The 27,802-nt window shown below is 39.2% G+C and overlaps 1 protein-coding gene across 1 annotated transcript; it reads left to right on the top strand.

Moving 5' to 3' along the window:
• Positions 1-27,657, top strand: gas2b (growth arrest-specific 2b). The gene is made up of 8 exons (XM_072671447.1): positions 1-57; positions 8,574-8,745; positions 11,258-11,367; positions 12,803-12,944; positions 15,767-15,830; positions 17,127-17,571; positions 18,186-18,293; positions 26,612-27,657. The coding sequence occupies exons 2-8, from the start codon at positions 8,601-8,603 to the stop codon at positions 26,819-26,821; spliced, it is 1,224 nt and encodes a 407-aa protein (XP_072527548.1). The 5' UTR covers positions 1-57; positions 8,574-8,600; the 3' UTR covers positions 26,822-27,657.
• The last annotated feature ends 145 nt before the right edge of the window (positions 27,658-27,802 follow it).

Here is a 27,802-nt window from a genome sequence, read left to right as displayed (position 1 = left end):
GGCAGCAGGGCTCCTGGCGCACTTCACATAGCTGAGGAAGCTGAGGAGAACTTCAAGGTAGGTCTTCTTCTTCTACTTCTACTATGCTGTTTTTGTTTTGTTATGTTTATGGGACTCAGTGCATGAATAATAGATGATGAACACTGTCAGAGCAAAACCTTAATACTTCCAAAATAGTAATGTAACAGGACATACAGAAAAGAAATACATTTCATTGTAAGTTAGTGTAAAGATATTTTTGAATTGTGGAACCTTTTGTTTGGTCCATTTATCATGAAATTTTCACACAATTTAAAAAGAAGCTTGTGCTTGTAAATCATGACAAAACTGAAAAATAAAAATGGCAACAGTTTTGTTCTGACATGATTCAAGCTAAAGCTTAGGCAGCTGTAAACATTAGTCCATAAAACACCTTATCATGGCAGTACATGTTTTTTCCTCAATAAAACACTAATATTAGAATAAATACTAATAACCTTCCTACATGAAGTCTTGATGTTACATAACTGTGTTCATTAAAATATCTTTAAAGCTCTCCTCATGGGAGTATAATTTATAGTTCTCATCCAACACATGATTAGGTAAATCAGTGCATAATGGTGTTAAATCAGGTAAGCTGGTGATATATGCATATATATAGATCCAGATAAACACCAAATACCAGTGCCCTAGGGCTTTCACAAATCCAAGACCCCCTGCCATAGTATTACCTAATATTTTTGAGGTACACACACTCTGACGACTTCACTCTCCTTGAGATTTTTATGATATCCAGGCCAATACCTGTCACCTTGGTGGAGATGCAGGTTAGAAGATGTTGAATAGATTTTTCATTGCCAACTGTCAACTTACAGTAATGCTATTCTCTCTGTAATTGATCATTTTGTTTAGATAGAGGTCATTTTCCATTTCTAATGTGTTTTCTCTATGTTTACTTTGGCCTGGTAGTACACATAAAACACTGGGACTTGATATCCATTTTACTAGACGTTATCTACAGACTCCTTAAATAAACGAATGCTTCATTGTACAAACAAATGCTTCATTTCAGATGCAAGTTCTCCAGAAATGGTTTAGGTGGTGTAGGTGGCTCAAGTTTAAGACATTTCTAACTTAATAATAACTGTTTTAACTAAATAATACATCTAGAGTTGAAGTGATTAAAGCAGATGTTTCCTGTGTTATTGACATTATTTGGCACTGATGTCCAACCCTGTTAAAGTACAAGTGGTTCTTGGAAAACTCTTAACTTGAAATGCACTAAGTGGACAAAAGCATTGGGACACTTGCTCATTTATTGTAAGGGTATTAGAAAAAGTTGCATCCTTTGGAGTTTGGAGTAACTCTCTCTATTGTCCTGGGAAGACTTTCTACTATATTTTGGAGTATTTCATTGCATTCAGCGACAAGAGCGTCCTGAGAGGTCAGGATGTTGGATGTAACTTAAAGTAGCTTAATGCATTCTTTTAAGTTTCTTTAAGATTAATGATGGCACTGTTACAAATGTATTTATTTATGTATTAAGAATTATCCATGGTTCTTAAAAAAAGGTTGCTGTGTTAGCCAAGGGCTATAGCAGAGCCCATTAATAACTTCCAGTTTTTTGAAGCCATGTGAAGCACTGTGTTGCAGTTTCACTAGCTGTTTTTGTTTGTTTTGAGTCCAGTTCACTGCCAGCAGTGTCTTTCTTCTTGTGGCACGTTCTCACGTTTCAGGTGAAACTGTGAACAATACTGAATCCTTTGAGGAAAAAAAGGTCTTTTTGATATGTGGAAACGTGATACAGATTAAGTTATGCCATCTGATACTTAAGCAATCCTTTTTTCTATAGTAGAGTTCAGGTGTTTTCATTCCACCTTTAGGACACAACCTTTGTTATTCAGCTTTTTTTTTTTTTAGCTTCAGCAGCTTTCAGATTCTATGGCATTTTTTTCAGAGGCTTGCCTTTGGGCCTTGCATACTTTTTACAAACAGATATGAAAATCTTTATTTATTACCTCTTTAAAATACACTGTGTGTCCAAATGTTTGTGGACACCCCTTCTAATGAGTGCATTCAACTACTTTAAGTTGCACCCAATGCTGACACAGATGTGCAAATGCACACACACACACAGCTTGCCTAGTCCCTGTAGAGAAATACTGCCAATAGGACTCTCCAATAGGACTCTCTGGGACAGATAAATGTGTACCTATTGGTACCATTCCTAATGTCAGAAGTGGGCTAGAGGGATATTAAGCCCCCTGGCATTGATGGTGCTCCATCCAATACTCTTGGGATGTGTTGGGGAGTTGGGGATCCTGATCTCACTGATGCTCTTGTCGCTGTATGGAATCAAATTCTCACAGCAATGCTAGAAAATATAGTAGAAAGCCTTTCCTGAACAGTACAGACAGTTACTCTGACCAAAGCAAGATTACCCTTTTTTAATACCTTTGATTTAGGAAGAAACTATGAATGAGCAGGTGTCCCAATACCTTTGTCCATATAGCGTATCTTAGAGTGAGAGCATGATTTGATCAGTTTTTGCCTTTAAAGTCTTCATAACTATGGTTTTATAAGTGGGACAGCCTGTGAAAGCCTGGGGACATGTGCCAAGACTTTTGGTTCCTGAGCTTTGTTGTGTGTGAGCAGTTTCTTGTTTGGCAATATGGAGTCATTTGGCTGTCAGAGCTGAAAAACAATCAGTACCTTTGACTTATTTTCTTTGGAATGCCCAGGAGCTTCTGGCCCATTTTATTTCTGCTCCTGCAATATACTGAAAGTTGATTTTGCGTTACTGCATGCTTGCCTGAACATTAGTCCTCCATTCATTATGTTCAGGAGATGAGTAGGTAGACAAATTACAGCCTGCAAAATTGGGCTGAACTTTTCCTTTTTCATGAGAAACTTGCACGAAGGATACCTAAATGGGGTGTGGCCTACTTAATGTTTTTGTATGTACTCAATGAATTCATGCAGTTTGTTTTTGCACTACTATCTCTGTAAGGGCCAAATATCCTTACAATGATAGGACAGCAGTAATAATCAGCTCAAGTGGGGACATTTTCTGGTCCGCACTTTTACAGAATGTTTTCAGCACAATTTCAACATTTTAGAAAAATCTAAATGGGAAGATCAGCTTTTACATACTGGTGCTATGTGGTTAGGTTTAGGTTATTGGTGTAAGGTTATGGTTAATATTAAGATTTGAGATGGTAGGCTATGCTGGGAAGTCTCTATAGATGTATGGATAAGGGGCTTTTGTCATAATTGATTAGAGAATTTATATATAGCAGCTTTGTGCATGAGCATGTGTGTGTATGAATGCTCATTCACAGAGCATTTGTAAGTACGTATATGTGATGTTTGTGTTATTGTATGGATGCATGTTCCCTGTGCATATTCTTCAGTAAAAGTGTGTGTGTAGACAAAGGTCCTTTATGTGTGTTGGTTAGGTTAAGGCCCAGAGTCTGTGCTCTTGTGTGTGTACCAGGTCAGATGTCAGTGATGGTGTGAATGTAGCACCTGTATGCTGTATCGCTGCTGTGTGGGCTTCCCATGCCCTATTGGCCAGCCAGCCTCATCCTCCACACATGTCAGATTTATTGCACATGTCAGCTCTTCAGTCAGAAATACATATTTTTAAAACAATTATTTATATATTTTAATATATAATAAAAAATGTACAGTAATAAAAAGAATATTGATGTATGACTGCATCCACCACAGTACATTCGTCAACTGCATATATTTAGTCTAATATGTGTTAAGGTGTGACTGAACATCTGGAACCATCTCATACACATAATTCTGGACAGGCCTGTAGGTGTGATCATTTTGCTTTCCTTTCTTGCATATGTCTTTGCAAATATAAATGCTAGGACTGAGACTCTACAAAAGAGTCCAAAGAGAGTTGATTATCTGATTCTATGATTCATTTGAGAACTACAGTGGATTCACACCCACATGCATAGAGGGATATTCTGTCATCGCTGTCTAAACAGCTTTCTATTCCCCTCCACATCACACACATTACACATAGCTAATTTAGACGGAGGTAGCTGTTCAAAGCCTGACTAAGGACAAATAGGCCATATAAAGGACATGTATTCCTAAAGATCAGCTGGTGAGTTCATTCGAGTTAATGTACTCAACGTATTTTGCCAGATCTATTTTCCAGGACTGTGAATTTTGGAATCATGATAATTGTGTAATCTTGGAATGGACTCGACTGATTTCCATCACTTGGAATCGAAATGAACTCAAAAACCTCTACCCTAATTAAGGCATTGTGGAAAAGCAGAGCATTGGTATCAGGTCAGGACTCAGTGTACAGATAGAAGAATCTCTGTATCCCTATTTACTAGACTGTTGAGGAATGGTAAAAATATCCTGAAGACCAGTAGATATGTGTTAGTACACGACATCAAAGAAAATACACTATATGAACAAACATATTGGGACACCTGTTTCTTTAAAAATCAAGAGAATCACACCAAGTTTGTTCTGCTTTTGATGTAGTTGCTATCACTAATGTCCAGGGAAGGCTTTCTAGATTTTGGAGCATAACTGTGAAGATTTAATTGCATTCAGCAACAAAAGCGTTAGCAAGGTCTATATGATCACTACCCCACCCCATCCCCAACTCCCTAACTCATACCAAAAGTATTGTATTCCCAGTGAACATAGTTTCACTGCTCCACAGCTCAATACTGGGGGCTTTCTGCCCCTCTAGCCTATGTATTACCCAGCTGCAAGTTGCAGAGTGCAACTTAAAGTAGCTAAATACATTCATTAGAAGGGATATCCACCAACATTTGGATTGATAGTGTACATACAGTATATCATTTAATGTAAGTGTGATAAGAAGATAGCTCAGACATGGTCCTCTTTCCCCACAACTTAAATTACGTTGTCAGAACACTTAGCTAGTCTTAGATAAAATCAATGATGCATTTCTCAGATCATTAAAGCTCAAGCTGTACCTTTTGTTCAGCACTTTACTTCTATCAGGTCAATGATCTTCAGGCCCAAGATCCATGGAGATAAAAGCCTGTGCAGAGTTTTGAAGCTTTTACTTTAGCGGTGGTGCATAACGATAAGTGTGGGACTACGGTGAGGTTCAAAGCGCCGCCACCTCTCCAGGAATCTCTGGCTTCTTCTGTGTAACTCTCTCATGGTCTTTTCGACTTTTCTCTGTTTATTCAGCCGTGTTTCTGCAGAGTTACCCCTATCACTGCTCAGAGGAAAAGAAAATAACCTGGGTTGGCTTTGTTGTGAGGTATTGGCACTCTAGAAAACTAAAGTTGCCCCTCATATAGATCCATAAGGCTGAAAGTTCATCACCTGTCCTTGTTGCTGACCATAAAGAATTCCATAAACAATCCTACATGCCCCCCCATCTATCAGCCCATCTGTCTGCTCTCCTAACTCCTGGTCTTCAGGCTTTAAGAAAATAAATGGGGGCTTGCTGTTACATCGCCACTTCTCTGGGCCTGTTTGAAAGGCACACATCTGCCCCGCAGGTGTCTGCTCTCCTTCCCCTACCCGAGGAGAGTTACCGCGGTTACTGGAAGCGGGAAGCATGTTGCTACACGCAACAAGACCCCTCTGATGAATAGCTGTCTGAGAATGGAGGGAAAGTATGGGACGCAACTGGCGTCGGTTGCTAGGGATTGGCATAAGCCTTAGCCATTAAATCCTTCCTTAACAAAATAGGCCGTCTTAGCTGGTATTTATCTATGGGCTTTTTTTGCCTTTGGCTGCTTTCAGTGGAGTGGAGTGAAATAGAACAGTCGCATGCAAAGGTTTAGGCACCCTGTTCAAATGACATTTTGAGAAGTGAGAATAATCTAACATACAGTGGTATGCAAAGGTTTGGGCACCCCTGTGAATAGCTAAGTAAGTAAACAATGACCAGATATCCAAAAGTTAAAGATGACACATTTCTTTAATATTTTAAACTATCTTTCACAGTTTCAATATAGAACAAAATTAAAAAAATGCTCTAAAGCAAAAGGTGGTCAGTAACACCACATTGTCAAGTATCACAGCATATAAATGCTTTTTGCAGTCTGTCTGCACAGTAGAACAGTGCTCCACCATTCTCCACCATCTACTAACTTTCAGAAGGTCTTTTGGAGTCAAGCAGGGGTTTTGATTTGCCTTTCTAGCAACCCTACAAACAGTTTTCTTGGTTGACCACCATTCTTGTTAACTGCCATTTATTAATTACATTACAAACTGAGAAAAACACTACCTAAAATGCATTGCTATACTCCTGTAGCTCTCTCCTGCTATGTGAACATCCAGAGTGCTTGGCAGGAATGGCTGCTTAGAGGAATACTTTGAAAGCTTTGAATTGTGCAATGCCTGGCCTTTTCCAACATTGAATATGAAAAAGTGACCTGATCTCCAATCTCTTCAGAAACTTCTCATTTCCATTTGCATTATGCTCTATTCCTATTTTCTCAATTTTTTCTAAAGTGCACATTTTTATTTAACTGGGGTGCTCACAATTTTTGCATGAAATTGCTAAAAAGGTGCGCAAAAGCACTAAAAGCTCAAAATTCTGTAGGGTGTATGATTTCATATAAGGGGAAATCTAATCTACAAGTCTACAAACTGTTGTAATACTTTTACTATTTGTGCAGAATATAGTGGATTTCATTTTCATTTTTATGCTTTAGTATTAATATGTGCAGTCCTGTTTATTTAAAGCAAATCCTGAGTTATGTAAGCTCAATCGCAGCACTCTCTTGTCTGTAGGTGTTTTAGGGTTTTTACTCCAGTTGTATCTGCTTGCAGTGTAGTGAAGTTAGTGTATATTTTTGTGGAATGAGAAACTGTGTGTGAGCATTAGTTTCTGCACAGTGTGTTGTATACACTGTACATGCTCTGTTGATGGCATATTCCTTTTTCCACATTCAGGTAATTGTCTTTTATCTAAAACTGTATATTAAGGTCAGTTTAAAAAGCATCACAAAGCCAGCCCTGTTCTGTTCTCCCAATATGTTTCACCCTGTCAGCCCATAGTTCTGAAAGTGCAGTCACTGGAGTAGTGCTGCATCATTAGAGCTGGTATAAACCCAACCACGGTTTGATTTGACTTTGACCCAGAGAAAAAGTCACAGGCATATGAGCAGCATACCTCCACAACACAGCCAAGAATGCGTTCCATTCAATCCTTCCACTGTGGCAGAGTTTGTGTGTCAGCACTTTAAGTCAGCAGTTTCTTTCTTAGGTAGAGTTGCTCTGTATAAACAGCACACCTGCACTGTGTAGAGTCCAAGTGTAGTTCTCTGAATAAATATACTCTAGTTTCATGACCAGCCTGCTAAAGTACAGCATAGTAAATCTTTGTATGTAGCCTTTTACCAACAGTGTTTTCAAGTTCATTTAAATCCCCTGTCTACTGGTCTTAAATATGTAAAATCTATTTATATAAATAGATTTTACATATTTAAGACCAGTAGACAGGGGATTTAATATCAATATTTAATTGATTAAGATTTAATATCAATAATCAATATTTTACCATTCTACATATTTTCCATTTGTGTGTGTATATATATATATATATATATATATATATATATATATATATATATATATATATATATATATAAATGCAAATTGCTTAGAACTGCAAAGGCACGTCAGATCACAGAATGATTGCCAGTGGCATTACAATTTGTGATATAAACAATCCCCCAATCAATAGCAGTGCCAGTGTTGTAAATGACAAAAAGGACTAAAATGCTAGCTTACAGTGCAGACAAGATCACAGCCAGTTTTGCATGTTTTAATAAAGTGCTGACACTTGATGACTCTTATTCATGTATTCACTGGATCTGGCTGATATATATCTGGCTAAAATAAAAAATAGTGTTATAGAAATAAACACAAATAGTTTGCAGTGCGCTAATCTCGCTGCATGAAGGTGAAATTGCATCTTAAACCAGTGCCCCAGTTACACTCTGCATCCTGTGTTCTGCACCATTTAAGGTGGAATGAAAAATTCCAGTAAGAAGCTGAATAATGATGAATTTAAAGGCAGAAATGTGACACTAAGGTTATGTGATGGGAGAACATTTCCATGCTGTTTTTTTTTACATTTTTTTGACATTTTTGGCAGCAAACATTTTTGGCAGCCATGGCCTAAAGGTTACAGCAGCATATTTAGGACCAGAAAGTCTGTGGTTATATCCCCTGGACTGGTAGAACATGAGGGTGAGAGGAGAGAAGGAATAGTACTCCCTCAACTCCCTCAACATTCATCATTTTGGCTGGAAAAGTGACCAAATTATTCTTTTAAACGTTCTTGCACTTTTACCCTGTCTTGACTGATTGATTCATTCAGGCTGAAGGAATCACCAAACTATTCTTCTAAACTTGACTAGACTTTCTTGCACTCATTTCTAGTAACTCTAGTTACACTAACTGTTGTCTTGATGTGTGCAGTGTGCAAACATCACCAGGCCTTGTTCACAAATGGTCCTTTTTGTTCACTTTATTAACATTGTCTATGCTCAGAATTAAAATGTGCATGTATAATTAATAAAGTCAGTTTTTGGTTTCTTTGTGATCAGGTCCTACAGCCCACACAAGGGGGCAGAATGAATGGACCCTTGAGTCCGCGGCGGGAGCCTGGCCCTGACCTCTCCTGTGTACAGCAGTACAACGAGTGGCTAACCTGCAGGCATGAAGCCAGCCTGATGCCCATGAAGGAGGACCTCGCTCTCTGGCTTAACACAATCCTGGGTAAGGGGGCGAGAAGTGCGGAGGCTGTGTGGGATTTGGCGGGACTTGGCCTTTAAGCTGACCTGGTTAGAGGTTAAACCTGGAGCATAAATTTGAGTCTGGCAACGTGTGTTTTTGCTTGCAGAACTTTTTGAGAAAATCTTATGGTTGAGGAAAAGGGCTTCTGGGGGCCATATTCAGTGAGGAACAGTGTTAAAATGTGCAGAATGCATATGTATGGAGAGCAGATGTTCACAGTTATGATAGACATTTTAAAGTTATTTGAGCTTTTCACTGTGTAGCATGATCTGTTGTTCTACTGTAGTTGTCAATATGCATCAGACTAAATTGTTTTGCAGACTTTTTGCAGACCTTATTATCTGAATTCCCTGAATGCCAATGAGCGTAGGATCAATAGAAAGACATCTGCTAGTATTCTGAAGACTGGCTTGGCCTTCACAAATAAACGAGGACATGTTGCTGCCTGTTCTGGTCTGAGTGCTTTGACATGGAGAAAACTGAGAGGATGAGGAAGCCATTAGGTGACAGAGGCATTGTTTAAGAGAAGACAGCAAAGCCTCTAACAAACAAATCTTGAGAACATGCATATGAGCATATGTCTCAGCTTGCTACTTCATTAGACACACTTAACCTGTTGGTGCAGCTTGTAGTGCCATTAGACTACAGCTCTCGTTCTTCAGGTACAAAATTTGTCCTCCTGTTGCCCCGAGTGTTTCTTATCCTCTGTGTAGTCTTAACATACTGTTTACTCCCTTATACTATGGGTCAAAAATTACCCAAATAAATTTTGTGATTTTTTTGTGTAATGCATGAAAAATCACCTCATTGTTTCTACACTTATTGTTCATTGAATTAGCTCCATGTACTATATAGGGGCACTTTGTAGTTATATGAATACAGACTGTAGTCCATCTGTTTCTCTGCATACATTATTCCATTCAATGGTCAGGACCCCAGAGGACCACCACAGAGCAGGCATTATTTGGTTGATAGGTCATTCTCAGCACTGCAAGAATCTAATGTTAATGACATGGCCGGTTCATCTTGATTTGATTACTACTCAATCTAATAAATTTAATAAAAATGGATCAATAGAATGTATTCTGTAAAGCAGTATGCCATACATTCCAATGGTAAGGTGCCCTGTACAACAATTGAGCATTCCAATGTGGCATTGATCCGATTCATTGGATCATGTTTGACTGGATATGTTTGTTTGGTGAGCAATTCTTAACCTGGCAGTAACATTCAGAGGTTTAAAACCACCATACTATACTACTATACTATTCCTAATACCCTCACACCAACCCAACCCACACTACTACTATCATGTTGATATCACTGCTGTTCTGAGAATTGTTCACTGCCTAGGTGGTAACCGGTAATCTAGTAATCCGTTTCCATAGATTGATAGGGTAGAAGGCTGCTTTCATTCATAGCCACAATCAGTAACTGTGTTATGTTTAGTTACCTCCAGAATGCATCTATATAATGCAAAGTTGGTGGACCGAATACACTAGCAGCTCACTGCATTTCCATATTAGATTATTCAAACTTCTTAGGTTTCTATGTAGCTACTGATGCAGGATGCAAACACCTAGCTTCATTCTCTTTCTCTCTCTCTGTCTCTCTCTCTCTCTCTCTCACACACACACACACCTAAATAAAATCTCCATTTCCAATGTGCTCTTCCTGTTCCTGGATGATCTCATGATGCCGGTATGGCCATGTGGAGAAAGCAAACCTCAGGAGAGCACTTAGCTTCATTACCGCCATCTCCGAGGGGAGGCGGCTAATGACCATCCACCGTCACCTTGTACATTGATGTCTCTGTTTGGGCCTGGTTTTGTTGTGGTTTCCCTCCTCCAGTGCGTGCCAAACACCTCCTTCTTCTCACTCTTCCCTCTCGTTCCTGCCTCTTAGTTACAATGTGTGTGCATTTAGCACCCAGGCACTGGAATGTGTCTGCAGGCCCATGTGAACTCGGAAGGGGAGTGTGATGCTAGCAGTTAGTGTACTTAGAAGATGTTTATGAGCACCTGTGAGTTGCCTAAGGCACAGGAAGAATGCTGTGCTGGGTAAAGAAAGAAGTGGTAGAGGAGGAGTAGAAGAGGGGAGGATTTGTTAAGGAGAAACAATACCCGCCATGAAGGTTTTTGGAGTACCACACATTGAGCAAACAGGTCTGAGTCTTATCTGGAAGTGTATTGTAAGGTTCTAGTGTTTCTTTTTTTGTGTGTGCCCTCAGTACTTTTGCTCTACACCTGGGCCTTCCTGTTTATAGTGCTATTTGTTTCCTTTCAGCATAAACTCCACACAAACCCAGTGTCATCCCTTACATACTGAATCAGCATTGTGATTTCATATTCTACATCAAATTCAGCCAAGCTTTTGTTTTCTGGCAGTATTGCTCAATCATCAATACTGGCATTCCCATATAGACTCTTTACCTCTCAGCACTAGGCCATAGTACTGTTAGTGGCCAACCTATGACCTCCTTTTGTTGCTTTAGGGTTGAATATAACAGTGGAGAACTTCATGGATGTACTGGAGAATGGAGTGGTGCTGTGCCAGCTGGCTGAGGAGCTACAGGAGAGGATGATTCTGGCCAACACTGGCAAGGTACTCTTACCAAAGAATGAAGCTTCCCATACTCTTCCTGCAAAAACACAGGTCCTTTGGCTCAACATGATACTACTGAGGTTCTCTGGAGATTATTTGTTTTTGTTAATGAGATAAGTGTGTAACAAAGTACTCTTTTAAGGCTTAAAGGACCTCTGATTTACAGAATATGATATACGCCTGGAATTCCTCCCTAGGTATTACTTTGCAATAAATCTACTGCCTCGTACACCATATGGGTGGTTTAGTTTCATTGGCACAGTGTGAGGTGTGGGAATATATAAATAGAGCTTTGAAACATATAGAACAGACTTCCGTCTCACCCCCACATTGTGCAGTTGCTCCTCAAGGTGTGTTATTTAATGATCCTGGAGTCAGGCCATGGCTGAAACAGTGCATTGAAGAATAGAGGATAAAAAAAGTCTCATGAGCCATCTGTGTGCCATTCGTTGTGTGCCTCTCCACTAATACCTTCCTACCTAATACTAATCCTCTCTCTCTCTCTCTCTCTCTCTCTCTCTCTCTCTCTCTCTCTCTCTCCTTCTTTCTACTCAGTGCTGTGGTGACACCTCTTAACACATGTTTTATGAAGTTACTAAATTGCTTTAACACCTATAAGCTTTTTAAATGTATTATTTAGTGATTAACTGACACATTTCATAACATCCTTATGTCCTGTTTTGATCCCATGGATTTGGGTGGATTTTCCTCTCAGGAATGAATAAGGATCGGCCCCTTTTAAATGTCACAGTGATAAAAAGTACACCCAAAACACCCAACCAACCACATGGGATACCACAGCAACCATTGTCAACTCCTGAGCAACCACTTGAGACACCATAGCAACCACCTAAAAAAACATAGCAACTGCTTAGCAACCTCCTACCACCACTAAGAACATCGGGGCAACTGCCTGAAATACCATAGCAGTCACAATACTACAGCACCATACTGTAGCACAAGTGTCCTCTTCACAACACCATATCATTCACCTGGGATACCATAGCAACCTCTTAGCAACCACTTAGCAACACCCTAGCAACCACCGGGGATACTATAGCTTCTACTTAGGAACATCACAGCAGGCAACTGGGATACCATAGCAACATCTTAGCAACTTCATAGGAACCACCTGGAATGGCATAGCAATGACCTAGCAATATCATAGCCACCACCTGGGATATCACAGCAACCATTTAGCAACCACTTGGCAACACCATAGCAACCAGCTAGCGACACCATAGAAACCACCTGGAATACCACAGCAACCACATAGCAACAGCCTAGCAACTGCCTGGAATTGAAATTCACTTTAGCTGCCCAACCATTCTGTGTTTCTCTCAGGATTTGCACTTTTCTAGTTAAACAGGCAATGCTATTAAAATTGTATAGATCATTATTCTAATCTGTAATTAGTGATCTGTATGATCTACAGCCCTTCGTCCGACGAGTGATTCGATGGCGAGCTGATGCTGCACCCGGTTCCTTTTTTGCGCGGGACAACACAGCCAACTTCTTGTATTGGTGTCGAAAAATCGGGGTGGGAGAGTCCCATCTCTTTGAGTCAGAAGATCTGGGTAAGTAACTACAAATGCCTCCTTCTGCAAGAACGCACATGTAGTGTAATGTTCTTGTTCATTCATGTTTGTGAATACATTTATTTTCCTTCACATTCATGTAAGCCATTTAACCCATTTATGAGAGAATTGGCATTTCTAGCTCATGGGCTACCCCCAAAGGTTGGGAAGTGTAATCCACGCTTTACACATGCATTTCTGGAGAAGCTGAAAGAAACTGAACCGCTACTAAAAGTGAAAGAGGCATGTGGGCTGAGGTGGTAGAATAATATTATAAGATTTTACACAAATATGACTCAAGTTAGGGAGCATTACATAGTTCTCACAAGCGTTATTCTCCCAGCTTTATACAGTGCTCTCATCTGTGGTTAGTTATCCTGTATGTGAGTCAGATGAGCCTTTGCTGTCAAAGTAGGTGGCTCCTTGACAATGTGTAGACTGATGTGAGCCTCCATTATGTATGTAATATTACATTATATTAGCCTCACAGCTCCAGGTCAAACCTAAAAATGCAAACATGTTTTGGCTGATTGACTACATTTCCCTTCTTTTTAGTTACAATATTCCAGCGTTTAGACAATATATTACTCTATTACTTTCACATGATTTGATTTTATTGTTTATATAAACCGTAGGCTCCACAGACAGAGAGAACTCCCCTCCCTCCCCTTTTTTGCCTTTCTATCTCTCACACCCCCCTTCTCTCTCTGTATGAACTCTGTTGGGAGCTGAGCTGAATGGCAGTGCAGTATCAGTAACACTCCACATGACCTCCTTGGCCCCTGCTGTCACTGGATGTGTTTGATGAAAAATGGAGAGAAGCACAAAAAAGCAAAGGAAAAAAGGACAGCATTGCTAGGTCAACAGGAAAAGGGAATGCTCTAGCTCAGACAAAGGACAAGAATAGACACATTTGAAGGACACAAAACAGTCTATATTTCATAGGTTACCAAAAAAGGATGGATGTAAAGAAGCAAATAAAGCAAAGCAAATGTAGATAAGAAGCTCCTGGTGGAAACTAGAACAGTTCGTTAGTTTTATTTGGATGCACCAAGGTCTTATCTTCTTCATCGTTTAACTGGAATCCTTTGTGCAAAAAACTTCAGTGGTTCTTATATGGCATTAATTCAAAGAAGGCCTTTTGACACCTTTGTGTCTAAAAGATATTTCCAGCACAGGTGCTACCGTGTTTTGGATGTACAGTCTGTTCTTTTGGGTCAAGATCATACATTTTATTTATTTAAAATGTTTTTTTTTTTTTTCTGCTACTGCTATGATTAAACGCTCTACCCGTATTATCGTTTACCTGGAAGACTCCACTGGCAAACTTGTCCCTTCCTAATTAAGGAACGTCAGTAATTATGACAGTACATCATTCATTTTAAAACTTGTTACATTTTTTATTTGGTTTCTCAAGAAGTCCTGCCTGTGTAATTCTCAAGCCTCAAACAGGCTCAGACCATGTCTATAAATACCACAGTGTCATAATCAGCCTTAAGATATATGACATTCCTATTATTTTGTAGATTAATGGAAGGGGTTACAAGAGACATCAAAAATGGCAATTTACGAATGATCTTATTTTTATTTAAATAAAGTCTTTTATACCAGTAAGCTGCAATTAATTCCTGAAGCATCTGCTTAGGCTATGTATGAGATAAACTACATAAAATAATTACAGAAGAGAATACTGTAAACACATGTATCACAGGATGCAAAAGGATAAAGCCACACAGCACATCCCTTGCAGCTCTAGATGCCCATAATGAACATTAACAGTTAATATAAACTAATACTACAAATTTTGTAGTAGTAGTTGGTATTAACTGTTAAATCTCTTTAATGTTCCTTATAAACTGTATGAAAATAAACCAAAATAACAAAATAACAAAACATGTTACTAGAAAAACCTTGATGGCTGTCAGTGTGAGCAATATTCAGTATTTACATTATCATTACACAGTATTTACATTTATCATCAAATTTGCAAAATCTTCGTTTGTACTGTATATCCAAGAATAGGAGATTTTGCTCATTTTCATTTCCTAGTATTTGTCTTGTTTCGTGAGAATAGCTCAGCTATGTTTAAACTCTATTTCAGTAGAAATCAAATGATGCATTTAAGACAAGCTTCAACACATTTCAAAACAAACAATGGTTAATTCCTCCATGTGAATCATCATGCGCTTGCTCAATAGTGTTTTCCAAATAAACACTACCATGTTTGTTTTGTATGTGGGTTGCAAAGCCTCAAAAAATGAGGTGGAGAAAAGACGAAGGTATCTTTTAATCAGCACAAGCATTTTGAAAGATTGCAGATGGTTAGAGACACAAAATACTCTGCAGTCCTCGGCTTGCCCATGTTTTTTTAAAGATACGTGCCCAGCGCCTCAGGGAACCGGGCAAGTGTTGAAAGGGAGTTGCTGTTTTTCTTCTTAATTTGGATATTTGATGTCTTGTCACCTTGGGCTTCTTGAGCTGCAAGGGATTGTCACTTCTTGATCCTGCTCATTGTCAGTGTGTAGCGTATCTCTGGCCATCATTTTGCCCATAGTGTTTACAGTATACTCTTCTGTAATTGTTTTGCTTAGCTTTTCTCAAACTCAACCTTAGCAGATACTTCAGGAATGCAGTTTACTAGTATATAAGACTTGCAAAACCTTTTAAAGTCGTTATTCTCATGGTGTACAACATAGTTGTAGTAGTCCGGACAATGGCTGATGATCTGTAGAAGTAGGCAAGTATAAGCTTTAAGCTTTTGGTAGTGCAGCTTAAAGTGTTGTAGAGTGTTGGTCACTGATCACATTTGCATGTTCTGTCAGTTCTTCACAGGCATCCACGTGATGTGTGCTTGTGTCTCATGCAGCTTGGGAGAATTGCCTCAAAGTAAGGGTTTATTGATTTAATGGCACTTTCTATTTGTGTTTCGTTGATTACCTTTCAGCAGGAAAACATCACTGACATAAAGACACATTGTCAAGTTGTGTAGTTAATACAACTTAAGGTTGTTGAATGAAATATTGTTAACAGCCATCATACAAATGCACAAATTACTGACGCAAACCAGACAGCACAACTAAAATAATTTGAACAGAGACTGTTACAAAGTGACCTGATTTGGTCAAAGTGACACTTCTATCTAATGTAAGCTATCACACCAAAACTTAATTATTACCTAAATGTAGACTAACCTTACCCTTACCCTAGCCCCAACCCTAGCCTTAACCTTAACCAAAACCTTAACCAAAACCTTAACCATAACCAAAACCAAAACTTGAATCAGGCTGGGTTGTGTGTATTTGCCAAAATAGCCACCAGTGGATTGGTAAAGTAAAACATGCTTGAATATCTTTGTGCAAATGTTACACATTTCTCGGGTGCACTTTAGTTGCATATGAATTTTATGTGATCTTGTTGGTTGCAATGGTGTTAATCTCTGACTTGATCATTACCAGTACTTTAATTTTTTATCCCTTTGAAAATAACACAAGGATTTTCCTTTTACCAAAAAAAAGCATTATTTCATTATTTCATTGCTAACTAACTGCTAGTTCTGTTACATCAGGTAAGGCAACGGCAATCCTACTCACCCACAGAAAGCAAGGCCGATTATGCTCTTTAGTATTCCTGGCCACGAATGGCTGTGGCATAAATGGGGATCAAACCAGCTCTCCTGATGGTAGAGCCAATGCTGCACCACTATATTATAGGCCAAATTGGCATTGTGTCAGCAAAGAAGTGGGTGGACTATGCTGCACTGATACAACAGGAGGTACAAATAATGCTTTTCCTCAGTGGGATTAATACTGCAGTCAAAAGCCATACACCTTCTCAATCAAAATTTGGCCATTTGTCCAATGTTTTGATTCAATTTATTGTGTTTGCATTACAATCACCTGATTTGGTCTGTTAAAAACTGTTGTGCCATTCATAAAGTAGATTTTGATCATAATGTTGCATGTCCTACTGTGAATTGTGATTACTATTCATAATTAATTACACTGTTTATTGAGCATTGGTGCATTATATTATGTACTCATTATTTTATTAAAGCAAAAGGCCATTTGACTGTGTGCCGAACAATGATTTAACAGTGGTAAAATCTGTAACACAAGGCCTTAAATTGTTTATTGCTTTATTTGACACTGATGTTCCATGCACTGATTGAATCATCTCTTACAGGTATGGTATCGATGCCCCAGGACTTGTCAAACTGGAGCGAGAAATTGAGAAAGAAGAAGATGGTTCCTTCTCTCCCTCCATGTTCTTTGCCTCAACGTTACCTTCTTTCTCTTCTCCACTACTTTTGTTCCCTCCTGCTCCATCACCACCCCCACTTTCTTCACCCTCTCCCCTCCCTGCCTCTATCTCCCCTTCCACTCCACCTGCCTCTCAACCTTCATCCCCATCTCCGGCCTCTAGCCCCTCACCTCCACCAACCCCAACTTCGTCACCTCCTCAAGACTGCAGTGCCCTCTCTTCTTCCTTCTCCTCTGCCTCAGCCACACAGCCTGAGCATAGGTTACCCAGTCCCCCCTCACGCATTAAAGCACCTGTGTCCACTACACGCCGCCTCAGCAAGTCCAATGGGAAAAATAAGAGCACAGACAGCCAACTGGATGACATTGTGAGTGAAAATCGTGTTAAACTAATACATTTGTGAAGTCAGAGGAAGCATAATTACCTGTGCTCTCTCTGAGTGGGTGGATGGTGTTTTCTTGCTGGCACAGGCATCTGTTGGCTGGTGCATTGGAGCTGAGGACCCAGCACTTTCCTCTGAGTGTGTTGGCTGCCCAGCAATGCCGCATTTAGCTGCAGTTCGAAAAGAGGTGGTGGCTGTCTTTGCATATAAATGCAAACCTTAGTGTCGGGAGGTCAGGCCTTTCAAAAAGCTTAACGTTAGCCTGCTTTACCCATTTCACAACCACCTTTGATGTGTGTTTGGGGTCACTGTCCTATGCTCAAGTTTCAACTATCTAGCTGATGGTTTGATGTCATGATGAAGAATTCAGAGGTAGTCCTTCTTCATTATTCCCCGTACTGTGCAATGAGCCCCAGAACATGATGCTACCACCCCCATGCTTAATAGTTGGTACAGTGTTTTTAGGGTTAAATGCCTTACCTTTACTCCTAGAACTTTCTAGAATTATTGCTGGGATGCAAATGTAATGTATAATTCATATATATTATGAATATTCATATGTATTGGGCTATATTAAAGATGTGTGTTTTTCTGCTTAGGTGAAGCAGATTTCAGAAGACCCGCCATGCAGATGTCCAGTGAGATTCTTCATTGAGAAACAGCCTAAAGGTCGTTACAGAGTGGGGGATAAAGTGCTGTATGTTAGGGTAAGTCTTTAACTATGGTTTGGTGCATGCAGTCAGAGGGAGAACACATAAAAGCCAATGTATGCCATACTGTTCCGTGTCAATGCAGACCAAATAGATCGGTTGCGGTTTCTTTTTTTCCATTTGCTGTGCTGCTAAATCAGGAGCAGGAAGTGCATGCAGTCTCATACTAATCATGCGACAGTTGCTGACCAGTGAGCAATTAATGCTAGTGTCTCTGCCATTTTCTATGCTGGAAATATAAAGACCCCAGATCTTGCACCACAAAGGTTATGCAAGTGTGGAGCCAATCCCTGGATCCCTACGTCAATGCTTCTTTGACCCCAAGTACAATTACATTGTAAAATAATAATATGAATAAATAATTAAAGCAGTCAAATGACTGGCAGCATTGACTACCAAACAAAAACCACAAAATGGGAAATATCCTAATTCAAATTGAATGGAAACAATAAATATGCATAAACTTTCATGAACTGTTCCACAGAGAAACTTTACAGATTTGTCCTGAATTGTTACAAACGCCTTCAATAAAGTAACAACACTAAAATCACTGGAAAATTACCAAAATCTACCAAACAGTATAATTCTGTGAAAAATGGTAACTTGCTCTTATAGCCTGAGACTTACAGCCTAAGACTGAGGCCAGGCATCATCAACAACTGCATAAGATAGAAATAAACACATAAAGAGAAGGTAGCCCCGGGGAAACTACAACACATTGAGGGTTGTGTAAGTGTCAGTGACTGGAGGACGTGCCCTGTATGCAAATAAATGGTGCTTTGCTCTTTTTCCGCCGTTTAGTAAACATAAAGCAAGAGGAAGATGAATCCAATAATATTTCTGCCATTGACTGTTCCTGGGTCCTGCTTGGACTTCTTATTCATTGTTAGTTTGGACCCTGAAAGCGTGTGGAACTCATTCAAAGCCACAGACTCATGGGAGCCTGGGTTGCTTAGCAACACAAGGAAAAGGTTCACACCTTTTGAATGGGAGAGGGAAGGAGAAAGAGATTCCTACTGGCAAATGGATAAGATCAGACGACGAGTCCCTTAACAAGCTCTCTTGCTGGAGGCAAACGGTGCACACATTTACATAAGGATAAGCCCACAAAATTATGTTTGAACTAAACAAGCAAGCAAGCAAAGAACCTGCTAGAGCCATTTACTTTGTATGAAGATGCTGTTTAGAACAGGCAGAACTTTCTTGCAAATGAAAAGGAAATTGAACATCAGAATGTGTTTTCTTGCCTCTATCACAACACTAAAGCCGTTATGGGAAAGGAAGAGCACTTGAAAACAGTGTCACTTTGGCTAATTGGAGGCCTGTGTGAAACCATTACATGCTCAATTACACTTATCGGAAGCCTCTTGTTTAACTCTCACTATCTCAGCTGCGATAACAGTAATCAATAAATGACTACTGTAGAACCAGACTGCTTCTGTTTTAAAAAATCAAGCAAGCCTGGTTCCTTAGCCGGCTATTACATTTCTTAACACATCTGAAAACATGGAAAACAAGCCTTGACAGCTGAAAGTCTGAGAAGAGAAAGATTATAAAACTGGGGAGTGTGTTTTACCACCACCTGGCATGTAGACAGAGAATTTAGAGCAAATTTAATTTAAGAGACTCATCATTTTAGCTAGAGATTCCAGTGAAATGCCTACATTAGTATGATCTGCTGCTTAGTAACACTGGATGATTGACATTCCAGGTTCATTTAAAGCAAACACCCATTAATTCCTGAATCGGAATGGATTCTTTCTCATACCATTTATGTGCATAAAAACAAATTCTTGTTTATCTCTGCTTGTCAGTTATTTGAAACAAATAACTTAAATTTACTTATATAAACATATACCTGTTTAATGGGTGGAGCATTTCATTTTTCTTTTGGAAAATCTGACCGGCAATCCTATCTGCTCCCTGCTTGAGAAATCCCTGATAGAATGCATTATTATGCCATCTATTATATCATGGAGAGACCTTTAGGGGTTGGTTTACTTTGGAAATCATTTTATAAGCTCCCTGTGCTGACTGTGAACTGAACCTAGACATACACTACCATGTCCAAATGTTTGAGGACACCCCTTCTAATGAATGCATTCAGGAACTTTAAGTTGCACCTATTGCTGAAACTAATGCACACCCACAGTCTGTCTAGTCCCTGTATCATATTGGCAATAGAATGGATCTCTCTGGAGCAGATAAATATGGCCCAATTGACACCAGGCTTAATGACAGTCATGGGCTAGAGGGGTATAAACTGCATTCTCTGGAATGATGGTTCCAATACTCTGTCCAATACTTCTCGGTTGAGTTGAAAAATTGGGGATAAAGTGGGGTGCACTGTAAAAACTGCTCTAAAATAACAGCCTTTTTCAGCAAAAAATGCTTTCTATTGTAAATGTACTTATCCCATCATTGTCTTTACAGCTTTTTACTTTGTAATTAAAGCATTGTGACACAGAAGCAATGTGCTATAGAGCTGGGGGCAATTGCAAAAAACAAGTTTTTAAAGTAATTAATTTGTTAATCCAGCACTAGTCAGAAGATCCCAGTTTGGTTCCTCTCAGACAGCTAAGAGGTGGTGTTAAAATGCAGAGTTAAATTCCTAGTATTAAATTAATATTAAACACTGCCAAGTCCTGATTAACTCCCAGTGTTAGGTGATTAGCTCCACCCTTCACATGCTGCAGGGGCGTGCCTAAGAGTCTTTAGCAGCAAAAGTCTCTAGGAAGGATCTACCTACTGAAAACCTACCTATCTGACAAACTGGTCCCAGAATTTACAAACACTTTCCCCCACCATCCTTGTTGATTAGACATGTGGTGTGAGAAATAATTAGTTGAAATTAAGGAGCTTCAAAGATGTTAAAAAAAACCCTCCCACCTTCAAGCTATGTCATTAGGAGCTAAAAGGGCATTTTAATAGTCTGGTCAAGGTACTTTAAAGCTTTTCTCTATTCCACCTGAAACGTTACTATTATTAAGAGACAGGGGGGCACTGCCAGGGATTTTAGGCCCCACAATTCTTTCTAGTATACCCAATGAACACATTTTGGACCCCTGTCAGTCACAGGTCCTTAGAACCATCCTAACGTCCTTCCCGCATGTGGTGTCTCTGTAAAAAGACATGGATCTTCTATATTTTCACACTGGAAATGGTTCCTCTTTGCTTTGGTTCGTAAGGATCCAACACTGGTCACTGTATAAAATGGCTCTCACTTCGACTTCTTAAAGGTCATAAACTGCTAATGACTTCCTTCTGATGTCTTCAGGAAACAACATGTTCCAAGCATGATTTTGGAGGACCTTTATAGGCTTGGCCGAGGGGTTGAATTTATTGATTCCAGTGGTGAAGTCATTAGCAGAGTGATTACTTTGTAAAGGCTGTTAAGGAGTGACAGCAATGCTACCAGACCCCACCTCCTTTCTTTCTCTTGCTGGCCGATTTTTCAATTAGGCGACTCCTTCAGGGCTTCTGTACTCTTCACTATGGAAGAAAATAGAAAGGCAGCCTGGTTCTATCACGAACCCAATTAGAAAGAAGGAGAGAGAGAGAGACAGACAGAGAGAAAGAGAGAGAGAAAGAGAGAGAGAGAGTAAGAAGGGCTTACCTTTGTACTCACTACACTGGGCTTTGACACAGAGCTTTTAATGTCATCTCTCATCATCTGCTTGCCTCAATAGAAGTGTGTGGGAGATGGATTTGATCTGCTTTTAGGCTTTGAATAAAGTCCTGATTTGAAAAGGAAAACATACACTAGATGCTATGAATAGCTTTGTTTCCTACAGAAGGAGCGAAAGCAGTGGCTAAACCAGCTGATTGCCATTAACGAAACATGATATGACTTGAAATAGAGCCAATGTGAAGTGCTGACAGAAGTACTCAGGTTTGATATATCTGTCTTATTCATCAGATAATCAGTAAGATCACTGTCAACGGATGACAGAGCTCTAAGAGCTTATATCTCAGGGATCTTGTGTGTGAATGAAGGAAAGACATGAAGGAAATGAAAAGGTGATGAAGATGATCATGGTTACAAGGTCCCTACGTCAGTGATATCTGCAGTTTTTTTTGAGGCTATCTTGCAAGTGCATCTCTCTATTCACTCTATTCAAGTCTTTGCCCACTGTGGACCACTTGGCTACCATTTGCAGAGTAGCGTGTTGGGAATATAATGCCACACATTGCAATATGCCTTGTGATTTATGAGTACTGTCGAAAACTCAGATCTCAAAAATGGTCACTTGTAATTAAAGAGTGATTTTGGACCATTCCTGTTGGTTCATTCATCATGAAATATCCACCTTACATACACTGTAAAACCTAACCATGCTTCCTAATGAAACAATTAAATTAACCTTAAATTGACTAAAATACTATAGAAATGTGGGATTACGTAAACTGAAACGAAGCCAAATCAACTTAAAATGATAATGTTAATTTGTGTAAGATCAACTGTTTTGTATTTTGAGTTAGATTAAATTTATTCAGTTTTATTTTATATTGATTGAGTGAACTACAACTTGCCTAGTCCCTGTAGAAAAATATTGCCCATGACTAATGCCAGGGGTGGGCTAGAGGGATATAAAGCCCCCCAGCATTGAGCTGTGGCACAATGGGAACTGTGTTCTCTAGAATTATGGTGCTCCATCTGATACTTTTGGGATGAGGTGGGGTAGTGATCATCCAACATTCTGACTTTATCAATGCTCTTGTCACTGAATGCAAACAAACCATCATAGCAATGCTTAAAAAAGTAGTAGAAATTCTTACCTAACAAGTATTCCGACACAAGCAGTATACAAATACCCTTGATTTCAGAAGAAACAGTGAATGAGCAGTCAACAACAAACATTGGTGTTTTGCCCCAGATCTATTCCTGAAACTCTCTGAGAACCGGTTCTCTAGTTATAGGCACGTTTCTGCATTCACACCTCTCTATTTTCTGCTCACACCTAACCGGCAAATGATAAGCTACAGAGAAAGAGAAATGGACAACAGTCTGTCTCCTGTATTAGAACATCTCTACTAGACTGAATGCGGTACCGGATCCTGAGGGACTTGGCCTTCTGAGCTAAATGTTTTGCACTGATGAGAAAAGCGACTGCAGTCTGACATCTAGTGTCTGTGATCTGCACTACAGAGTTTAATCTTAGAGAAAGTAAAGTGGAGTGTCAGTGGAGATGGAGCAGAAGATTGGGTGTGTGAGGGGTGTGTGTGGAACGTCTGATTCTATGGGCAATACTTCTCTACAAGGACTAGACCAGCTGTGCGCATTTACACATCTGTGTCAGCATGGGATGCAACTAAAAGAAGCTGAAGGCATTCATTAGAGGGGTGTGGACATACAGTGTACTGATATTCAGCAGCATTTCATACACAGAGTTAAAAGGTCTTTGTAGCTATAGTTTATTACTGATATCCTTATATCACCTAATCCTTTTATATCTACTGCCTTTGACAGTTTAAACAGGGATTACCCCCCCACACACACACATCCTTGGTGCTCTCTCCTTTCTAATCATCCTATGTCAAACTTCGTCAGCCTGACAGGCCTCAACATTTTAATCAGGTTGAAAACAGCTGAGACACACCGCAGACTGATTGGAAATACCAGACATGGCACATGTAGAAGGCGGGTGTGTGCATGTGCGAATCTGTCTATTAGGATGCATGGCAGGTCACTGGGGCTTGAAGAGGGAGGGGGAGTCCCATATAAATCTGCTTGTAATACCAGCAGTGGAACAGCTCTCTAATGAGGGGGTTACGGCCGATAGCGGTGGGCTTGAATGCCTCTGGGGAGAGGCCAGTATCTCCAGAGACATAACCCCTTGTGCTTCACGCTTTCGCTCTTTTTGTCCCTTCCGTTCTTTAATCTCCCTCTCTCTCTCTCTCTTTCTCTCTCTCTCTCTCTCTCTCTCTCACCCTCTCTCTCTTTTTGTTCAGCTGCTGTTGCTGTTGCCATGGCAGTGCTTGACTCACACTATGCTAGAGTGTGTTGAAGGCTTGTACATCACAGGTGTAAATGTGACTGAAAAGAGCCTGAGCATGTTTGTGTGTGTGTGTGTGTGTGTGTGTGTGTGTGTGTGTGTGTGTGTGTGTGTGTGTGTGTGTGTGTCAGAGATCATTTATCACTCTAGGCTTTGTTTCAGTGTAATGTAATGTATGCCCTGGGTGCTTTTATTCTGTTTGAATGCCTGTGTGTGTGCATGTATTGGTGTGTGTGCACAGTTATTTATACTGTGTTTCAAATAGTTTTTTGAGGCCATTTGGTTCCATAAAGAACCATGTTTTTTAATAGAGGTGAGTGAGTGTGAAGAACCTTTAAATTGGTAAAGATCCTTTACATCATGTGTAGGTTCTTAAGACCACTTTTATTTTTAAGTGTGTGTGTGTGTGTGTGTTTGTATGTGTGAGAGTGTGTGGTGGATTAGTCTTAAGCTGGTGCTCAGCTGGTGCCATGAGGCAGTGTTTCATTAGATTTAATGAGATTTTGACAGTGCTCTCTCTCTCTAAGATGGTTCTCATTCGCCTTTCATGAGATCACAATGAGATGCAGGCTTTCAATATTTAATCAGGGAAGTGGGGAGGGAGGAAGGGAGGAGGGGTCCGTCCCAAAGAAGGAGGCTTTGCCAGAGGGGGCTCATTCTTCACCAAACACCAAATGGATCATTTTGTAAGGAACAGGGTAATAAAGAAAAGGCAGACACATTTGGAAAAGGGTACTGCAAACATGAAGCATACAGTAAAAGGATAGGAAAATGAACAGTAATCTCAAATGATGCTGAATGCTGGAAATTTAGTGATATAATCCAGGTTATGCTTTCCATGAAATCTTTTCAATCTAATGTTTCTTAAAAAATATAAAATAAATAAAAAATATACTATATATATATATATATATATATATATATATATATATATATATATATATATATATATATATATATATATGTTTGTTTATTAAATATTTCCATTTTTTCTCCCAATTTGGTAATGCCAATTCACCCACATATTCGCTCCCTCTAGCACTAGCAATTCTGTCACTAGGAGGTTAAGACACTAGGAGGGTAAGGACTTTCACATGTCTCATCTGATACATGCAAAGCCACACTGTAAAAAGGACACTGTGAAATGTACAGTAACTTGCTGGCAGCAATTAGCTAGTAAGTTGCTGTAGTAAAATTCACAGTATGCATACTGTACTTTTAATCATGATACCCATAAAATACTGCAATTACTAAATAAGATCCTTATTACTTTCTACTCATATAAAAGGAAATTTTAACTCTTTTAACTCTTTTCAGACCAGCTGAAAGATACAAGCTAAGGAACAGACCACTAGCATACGCCTGTTTATCACTTACATATCATTTAATTTACTTTAGTTTCTTTTATGACAGAATATAAAGACAGCCTTCTATCTGCGTAACAATAAAAACTAACATCAGATCAAATCACATTTTTTTTTTGTCAGGTCACATTACACAGGTGTAACAGTAAGTAAGACAACATAGGTGCATCATCCCTCATGGTAGTAAAAAAAAGAAATTAAACAGATATTTATACATTAAATAATGCTAAACACACATACACACACTATACATACTCTTTATGTACAGTATTGCACTGGTTTAAAACAATTAAAGCAATTTAAATATCCAGGTTTGATATAAGCTGAAATGTTTGCATTACTATTTACAAAAGACACTGAATAGGTGTGAATACAGGTGTAGCTGGCCCTCATATCTGGAAATACTGAGAAAATGCCATTAGCAGTTATTGTACATTAGCCTTTTAGCTTCATTCAGTGCAACATGATTGAAAATGCCTGTGCACATAGATCAATAATCATAACAGCTAAATACATTAAAATACAAACAATAACAACAAGTACAATAACAATATACCCCTTCTAATGGATGCATTCAGCTACTTTAAGTTGCACCCATTGCTGACATAGATGTGCAAATGCACACTGACACACAGCTTGTCCAGTCCCTGTAAAGAAGTATTGCTAATAGAACAGGACTCTCTGGAACCTTTTGGCACCATGCCTAATGCCAGATGTGGCCTAGAGGGGTATAAAGGCCTTCGCCATTGAGCTGTGGAGCAGTGGAGCCACGATCTGATAATTTTGGGATGAGTTGGGGAGTTGTTATTTTTGTCCATACAGTGCAACACTTTATATGATATAATCAAGACAAGGAAATGGATTTGTGGGGACTGACTGATTATGAAAATTAATACATTAATATCACGCATACAATCAGTACAACATATTACACTGATTATTCTCTCTCCTGCAGATGCTGAATGATAAACACGTTATGGTGCGTGTTGGTGGTGGATGGGAAACATTCGGCACGTACCTGCTAAAGCATGACCCATGCAGGATGGTTGTGCTCACTCGGCCAGGACTCAAACCCTGCAAGCCCACCGCCAAGTCTCCCATCACCAAAGAGCCTTCACGAGACAGCTACCTGGTAGTTGGCACTCACTCTCGTGTCAAAAAGTAATGCTTGCACTGCCTCCAGTTGTGCAAGAGATCAACAATGTCATGAGCAAAGGCCAGCCATGCCTGGTACTGATCTCACTGCTGTATCACTGTGGTGGGACAGGAAAAGAATGGACTATAGAAGCTATAGGATTACTCAGAAATGAAATGAATATGGTTTCAGCTTTAGTTTGTTTTTTATATATAAACTGGAAACAATGGACAAATACATTTTAAGCTGTATTTTAATAGTTATTTTTTATTGTAAGCATTGCTGTGAATCTAAGCTGGTTATAGATGACTAAATATTGATTTACACTTCTGATATTATGAACTCATTTTGAGTGATAATATGATTTTAATTCTGAAATTTGGGATTTTAATACAATACTTTTAACGGTCAAGTTCAAGTTTGAGTGAAACTTCCATAATCCTCCACAAGGTGGTGCCTGATGATAAGCTATACTGGACACTCAGTGCCTGTTCAGAATCCACCACACATACTCACAGTCTTTGGAATTTAAAGGGCCTGTATTCTTTATTTTTCTAGTATGATCCACCAAAACTGGTCATAATTCATTTTTACATTAACATTTTAAACACACAGTATGTTTTAAGTGCCTTATGAATGATATATTGTCATTGTCACAAAAATCTTTTTTTTTTTTTGCCTTTTTTTATATAATGTGATTCTGGGTCAAAATGCTCCAAAAAGACTTTTAATATGGACTGACGGGTTAATAGTAAGTTTTTAAAACTGAAACAGAGGTATCTTTTTTAAGTGAAAAATACATTTTTCAAAATGATATGGGTCATTCAACATTTTGTTGCGGAATTCTTTTTTATATATTGTTTTTCTATGCATATTCTATATATATATATTTTTTGCTGCTGTATTATGCATAGCAGCTGGATGATTTTGTAAAGTTCTGATTATTAGACTGGTTTTCTTACTTTCAAAAAATGTTTATCTTAAAGACATGGAAGTTGAGACCAAAGCAAC

The sequence above is a fragment of the Salminus brasiliensis genome, chromosome 25 (assembly GCF_030463535.1).
Source record: "Salminus brasiliensis chromosome 25, fSalBra1.hap2, whole genome shotgun sequence".
In the NCBI taxonomy this organism is placed as follows: Eukaryota; Metazoa; Chordata; class Actinopteri; order Characiformes; family Bryconidae; genus Salminus; species Salminus brasiliensis.
This window is presented reverse-complemented; position numbering and strand designations above follow the sequence as displayed.

Excerpts from the sequence above, each read along its gene's own strand:
- gas2b (XM_072671447.1), top strand. The coding sequence starts at position 8,601 with ATGAATGGACCCTTGAGTCCGCGGCGGGAGCCTGGCCCTGACCTCTCC. Across the intron at positions 12,945-15,766 it reads CTTTGAGTCAGAAGATCTGG|TTCTTCACAGGCATCCACGT; the intron begins GTAAGTAACTAC and ends ATGTTCTGTCAG. Across the intron at positions 15,831-17,126 it reads CTTGGGAGAATTGCCTCAAA|GTATGGTATCGATGCCCCAG; the intron begins GTAAGGGTTTAT and ends CATCTCTTACAG.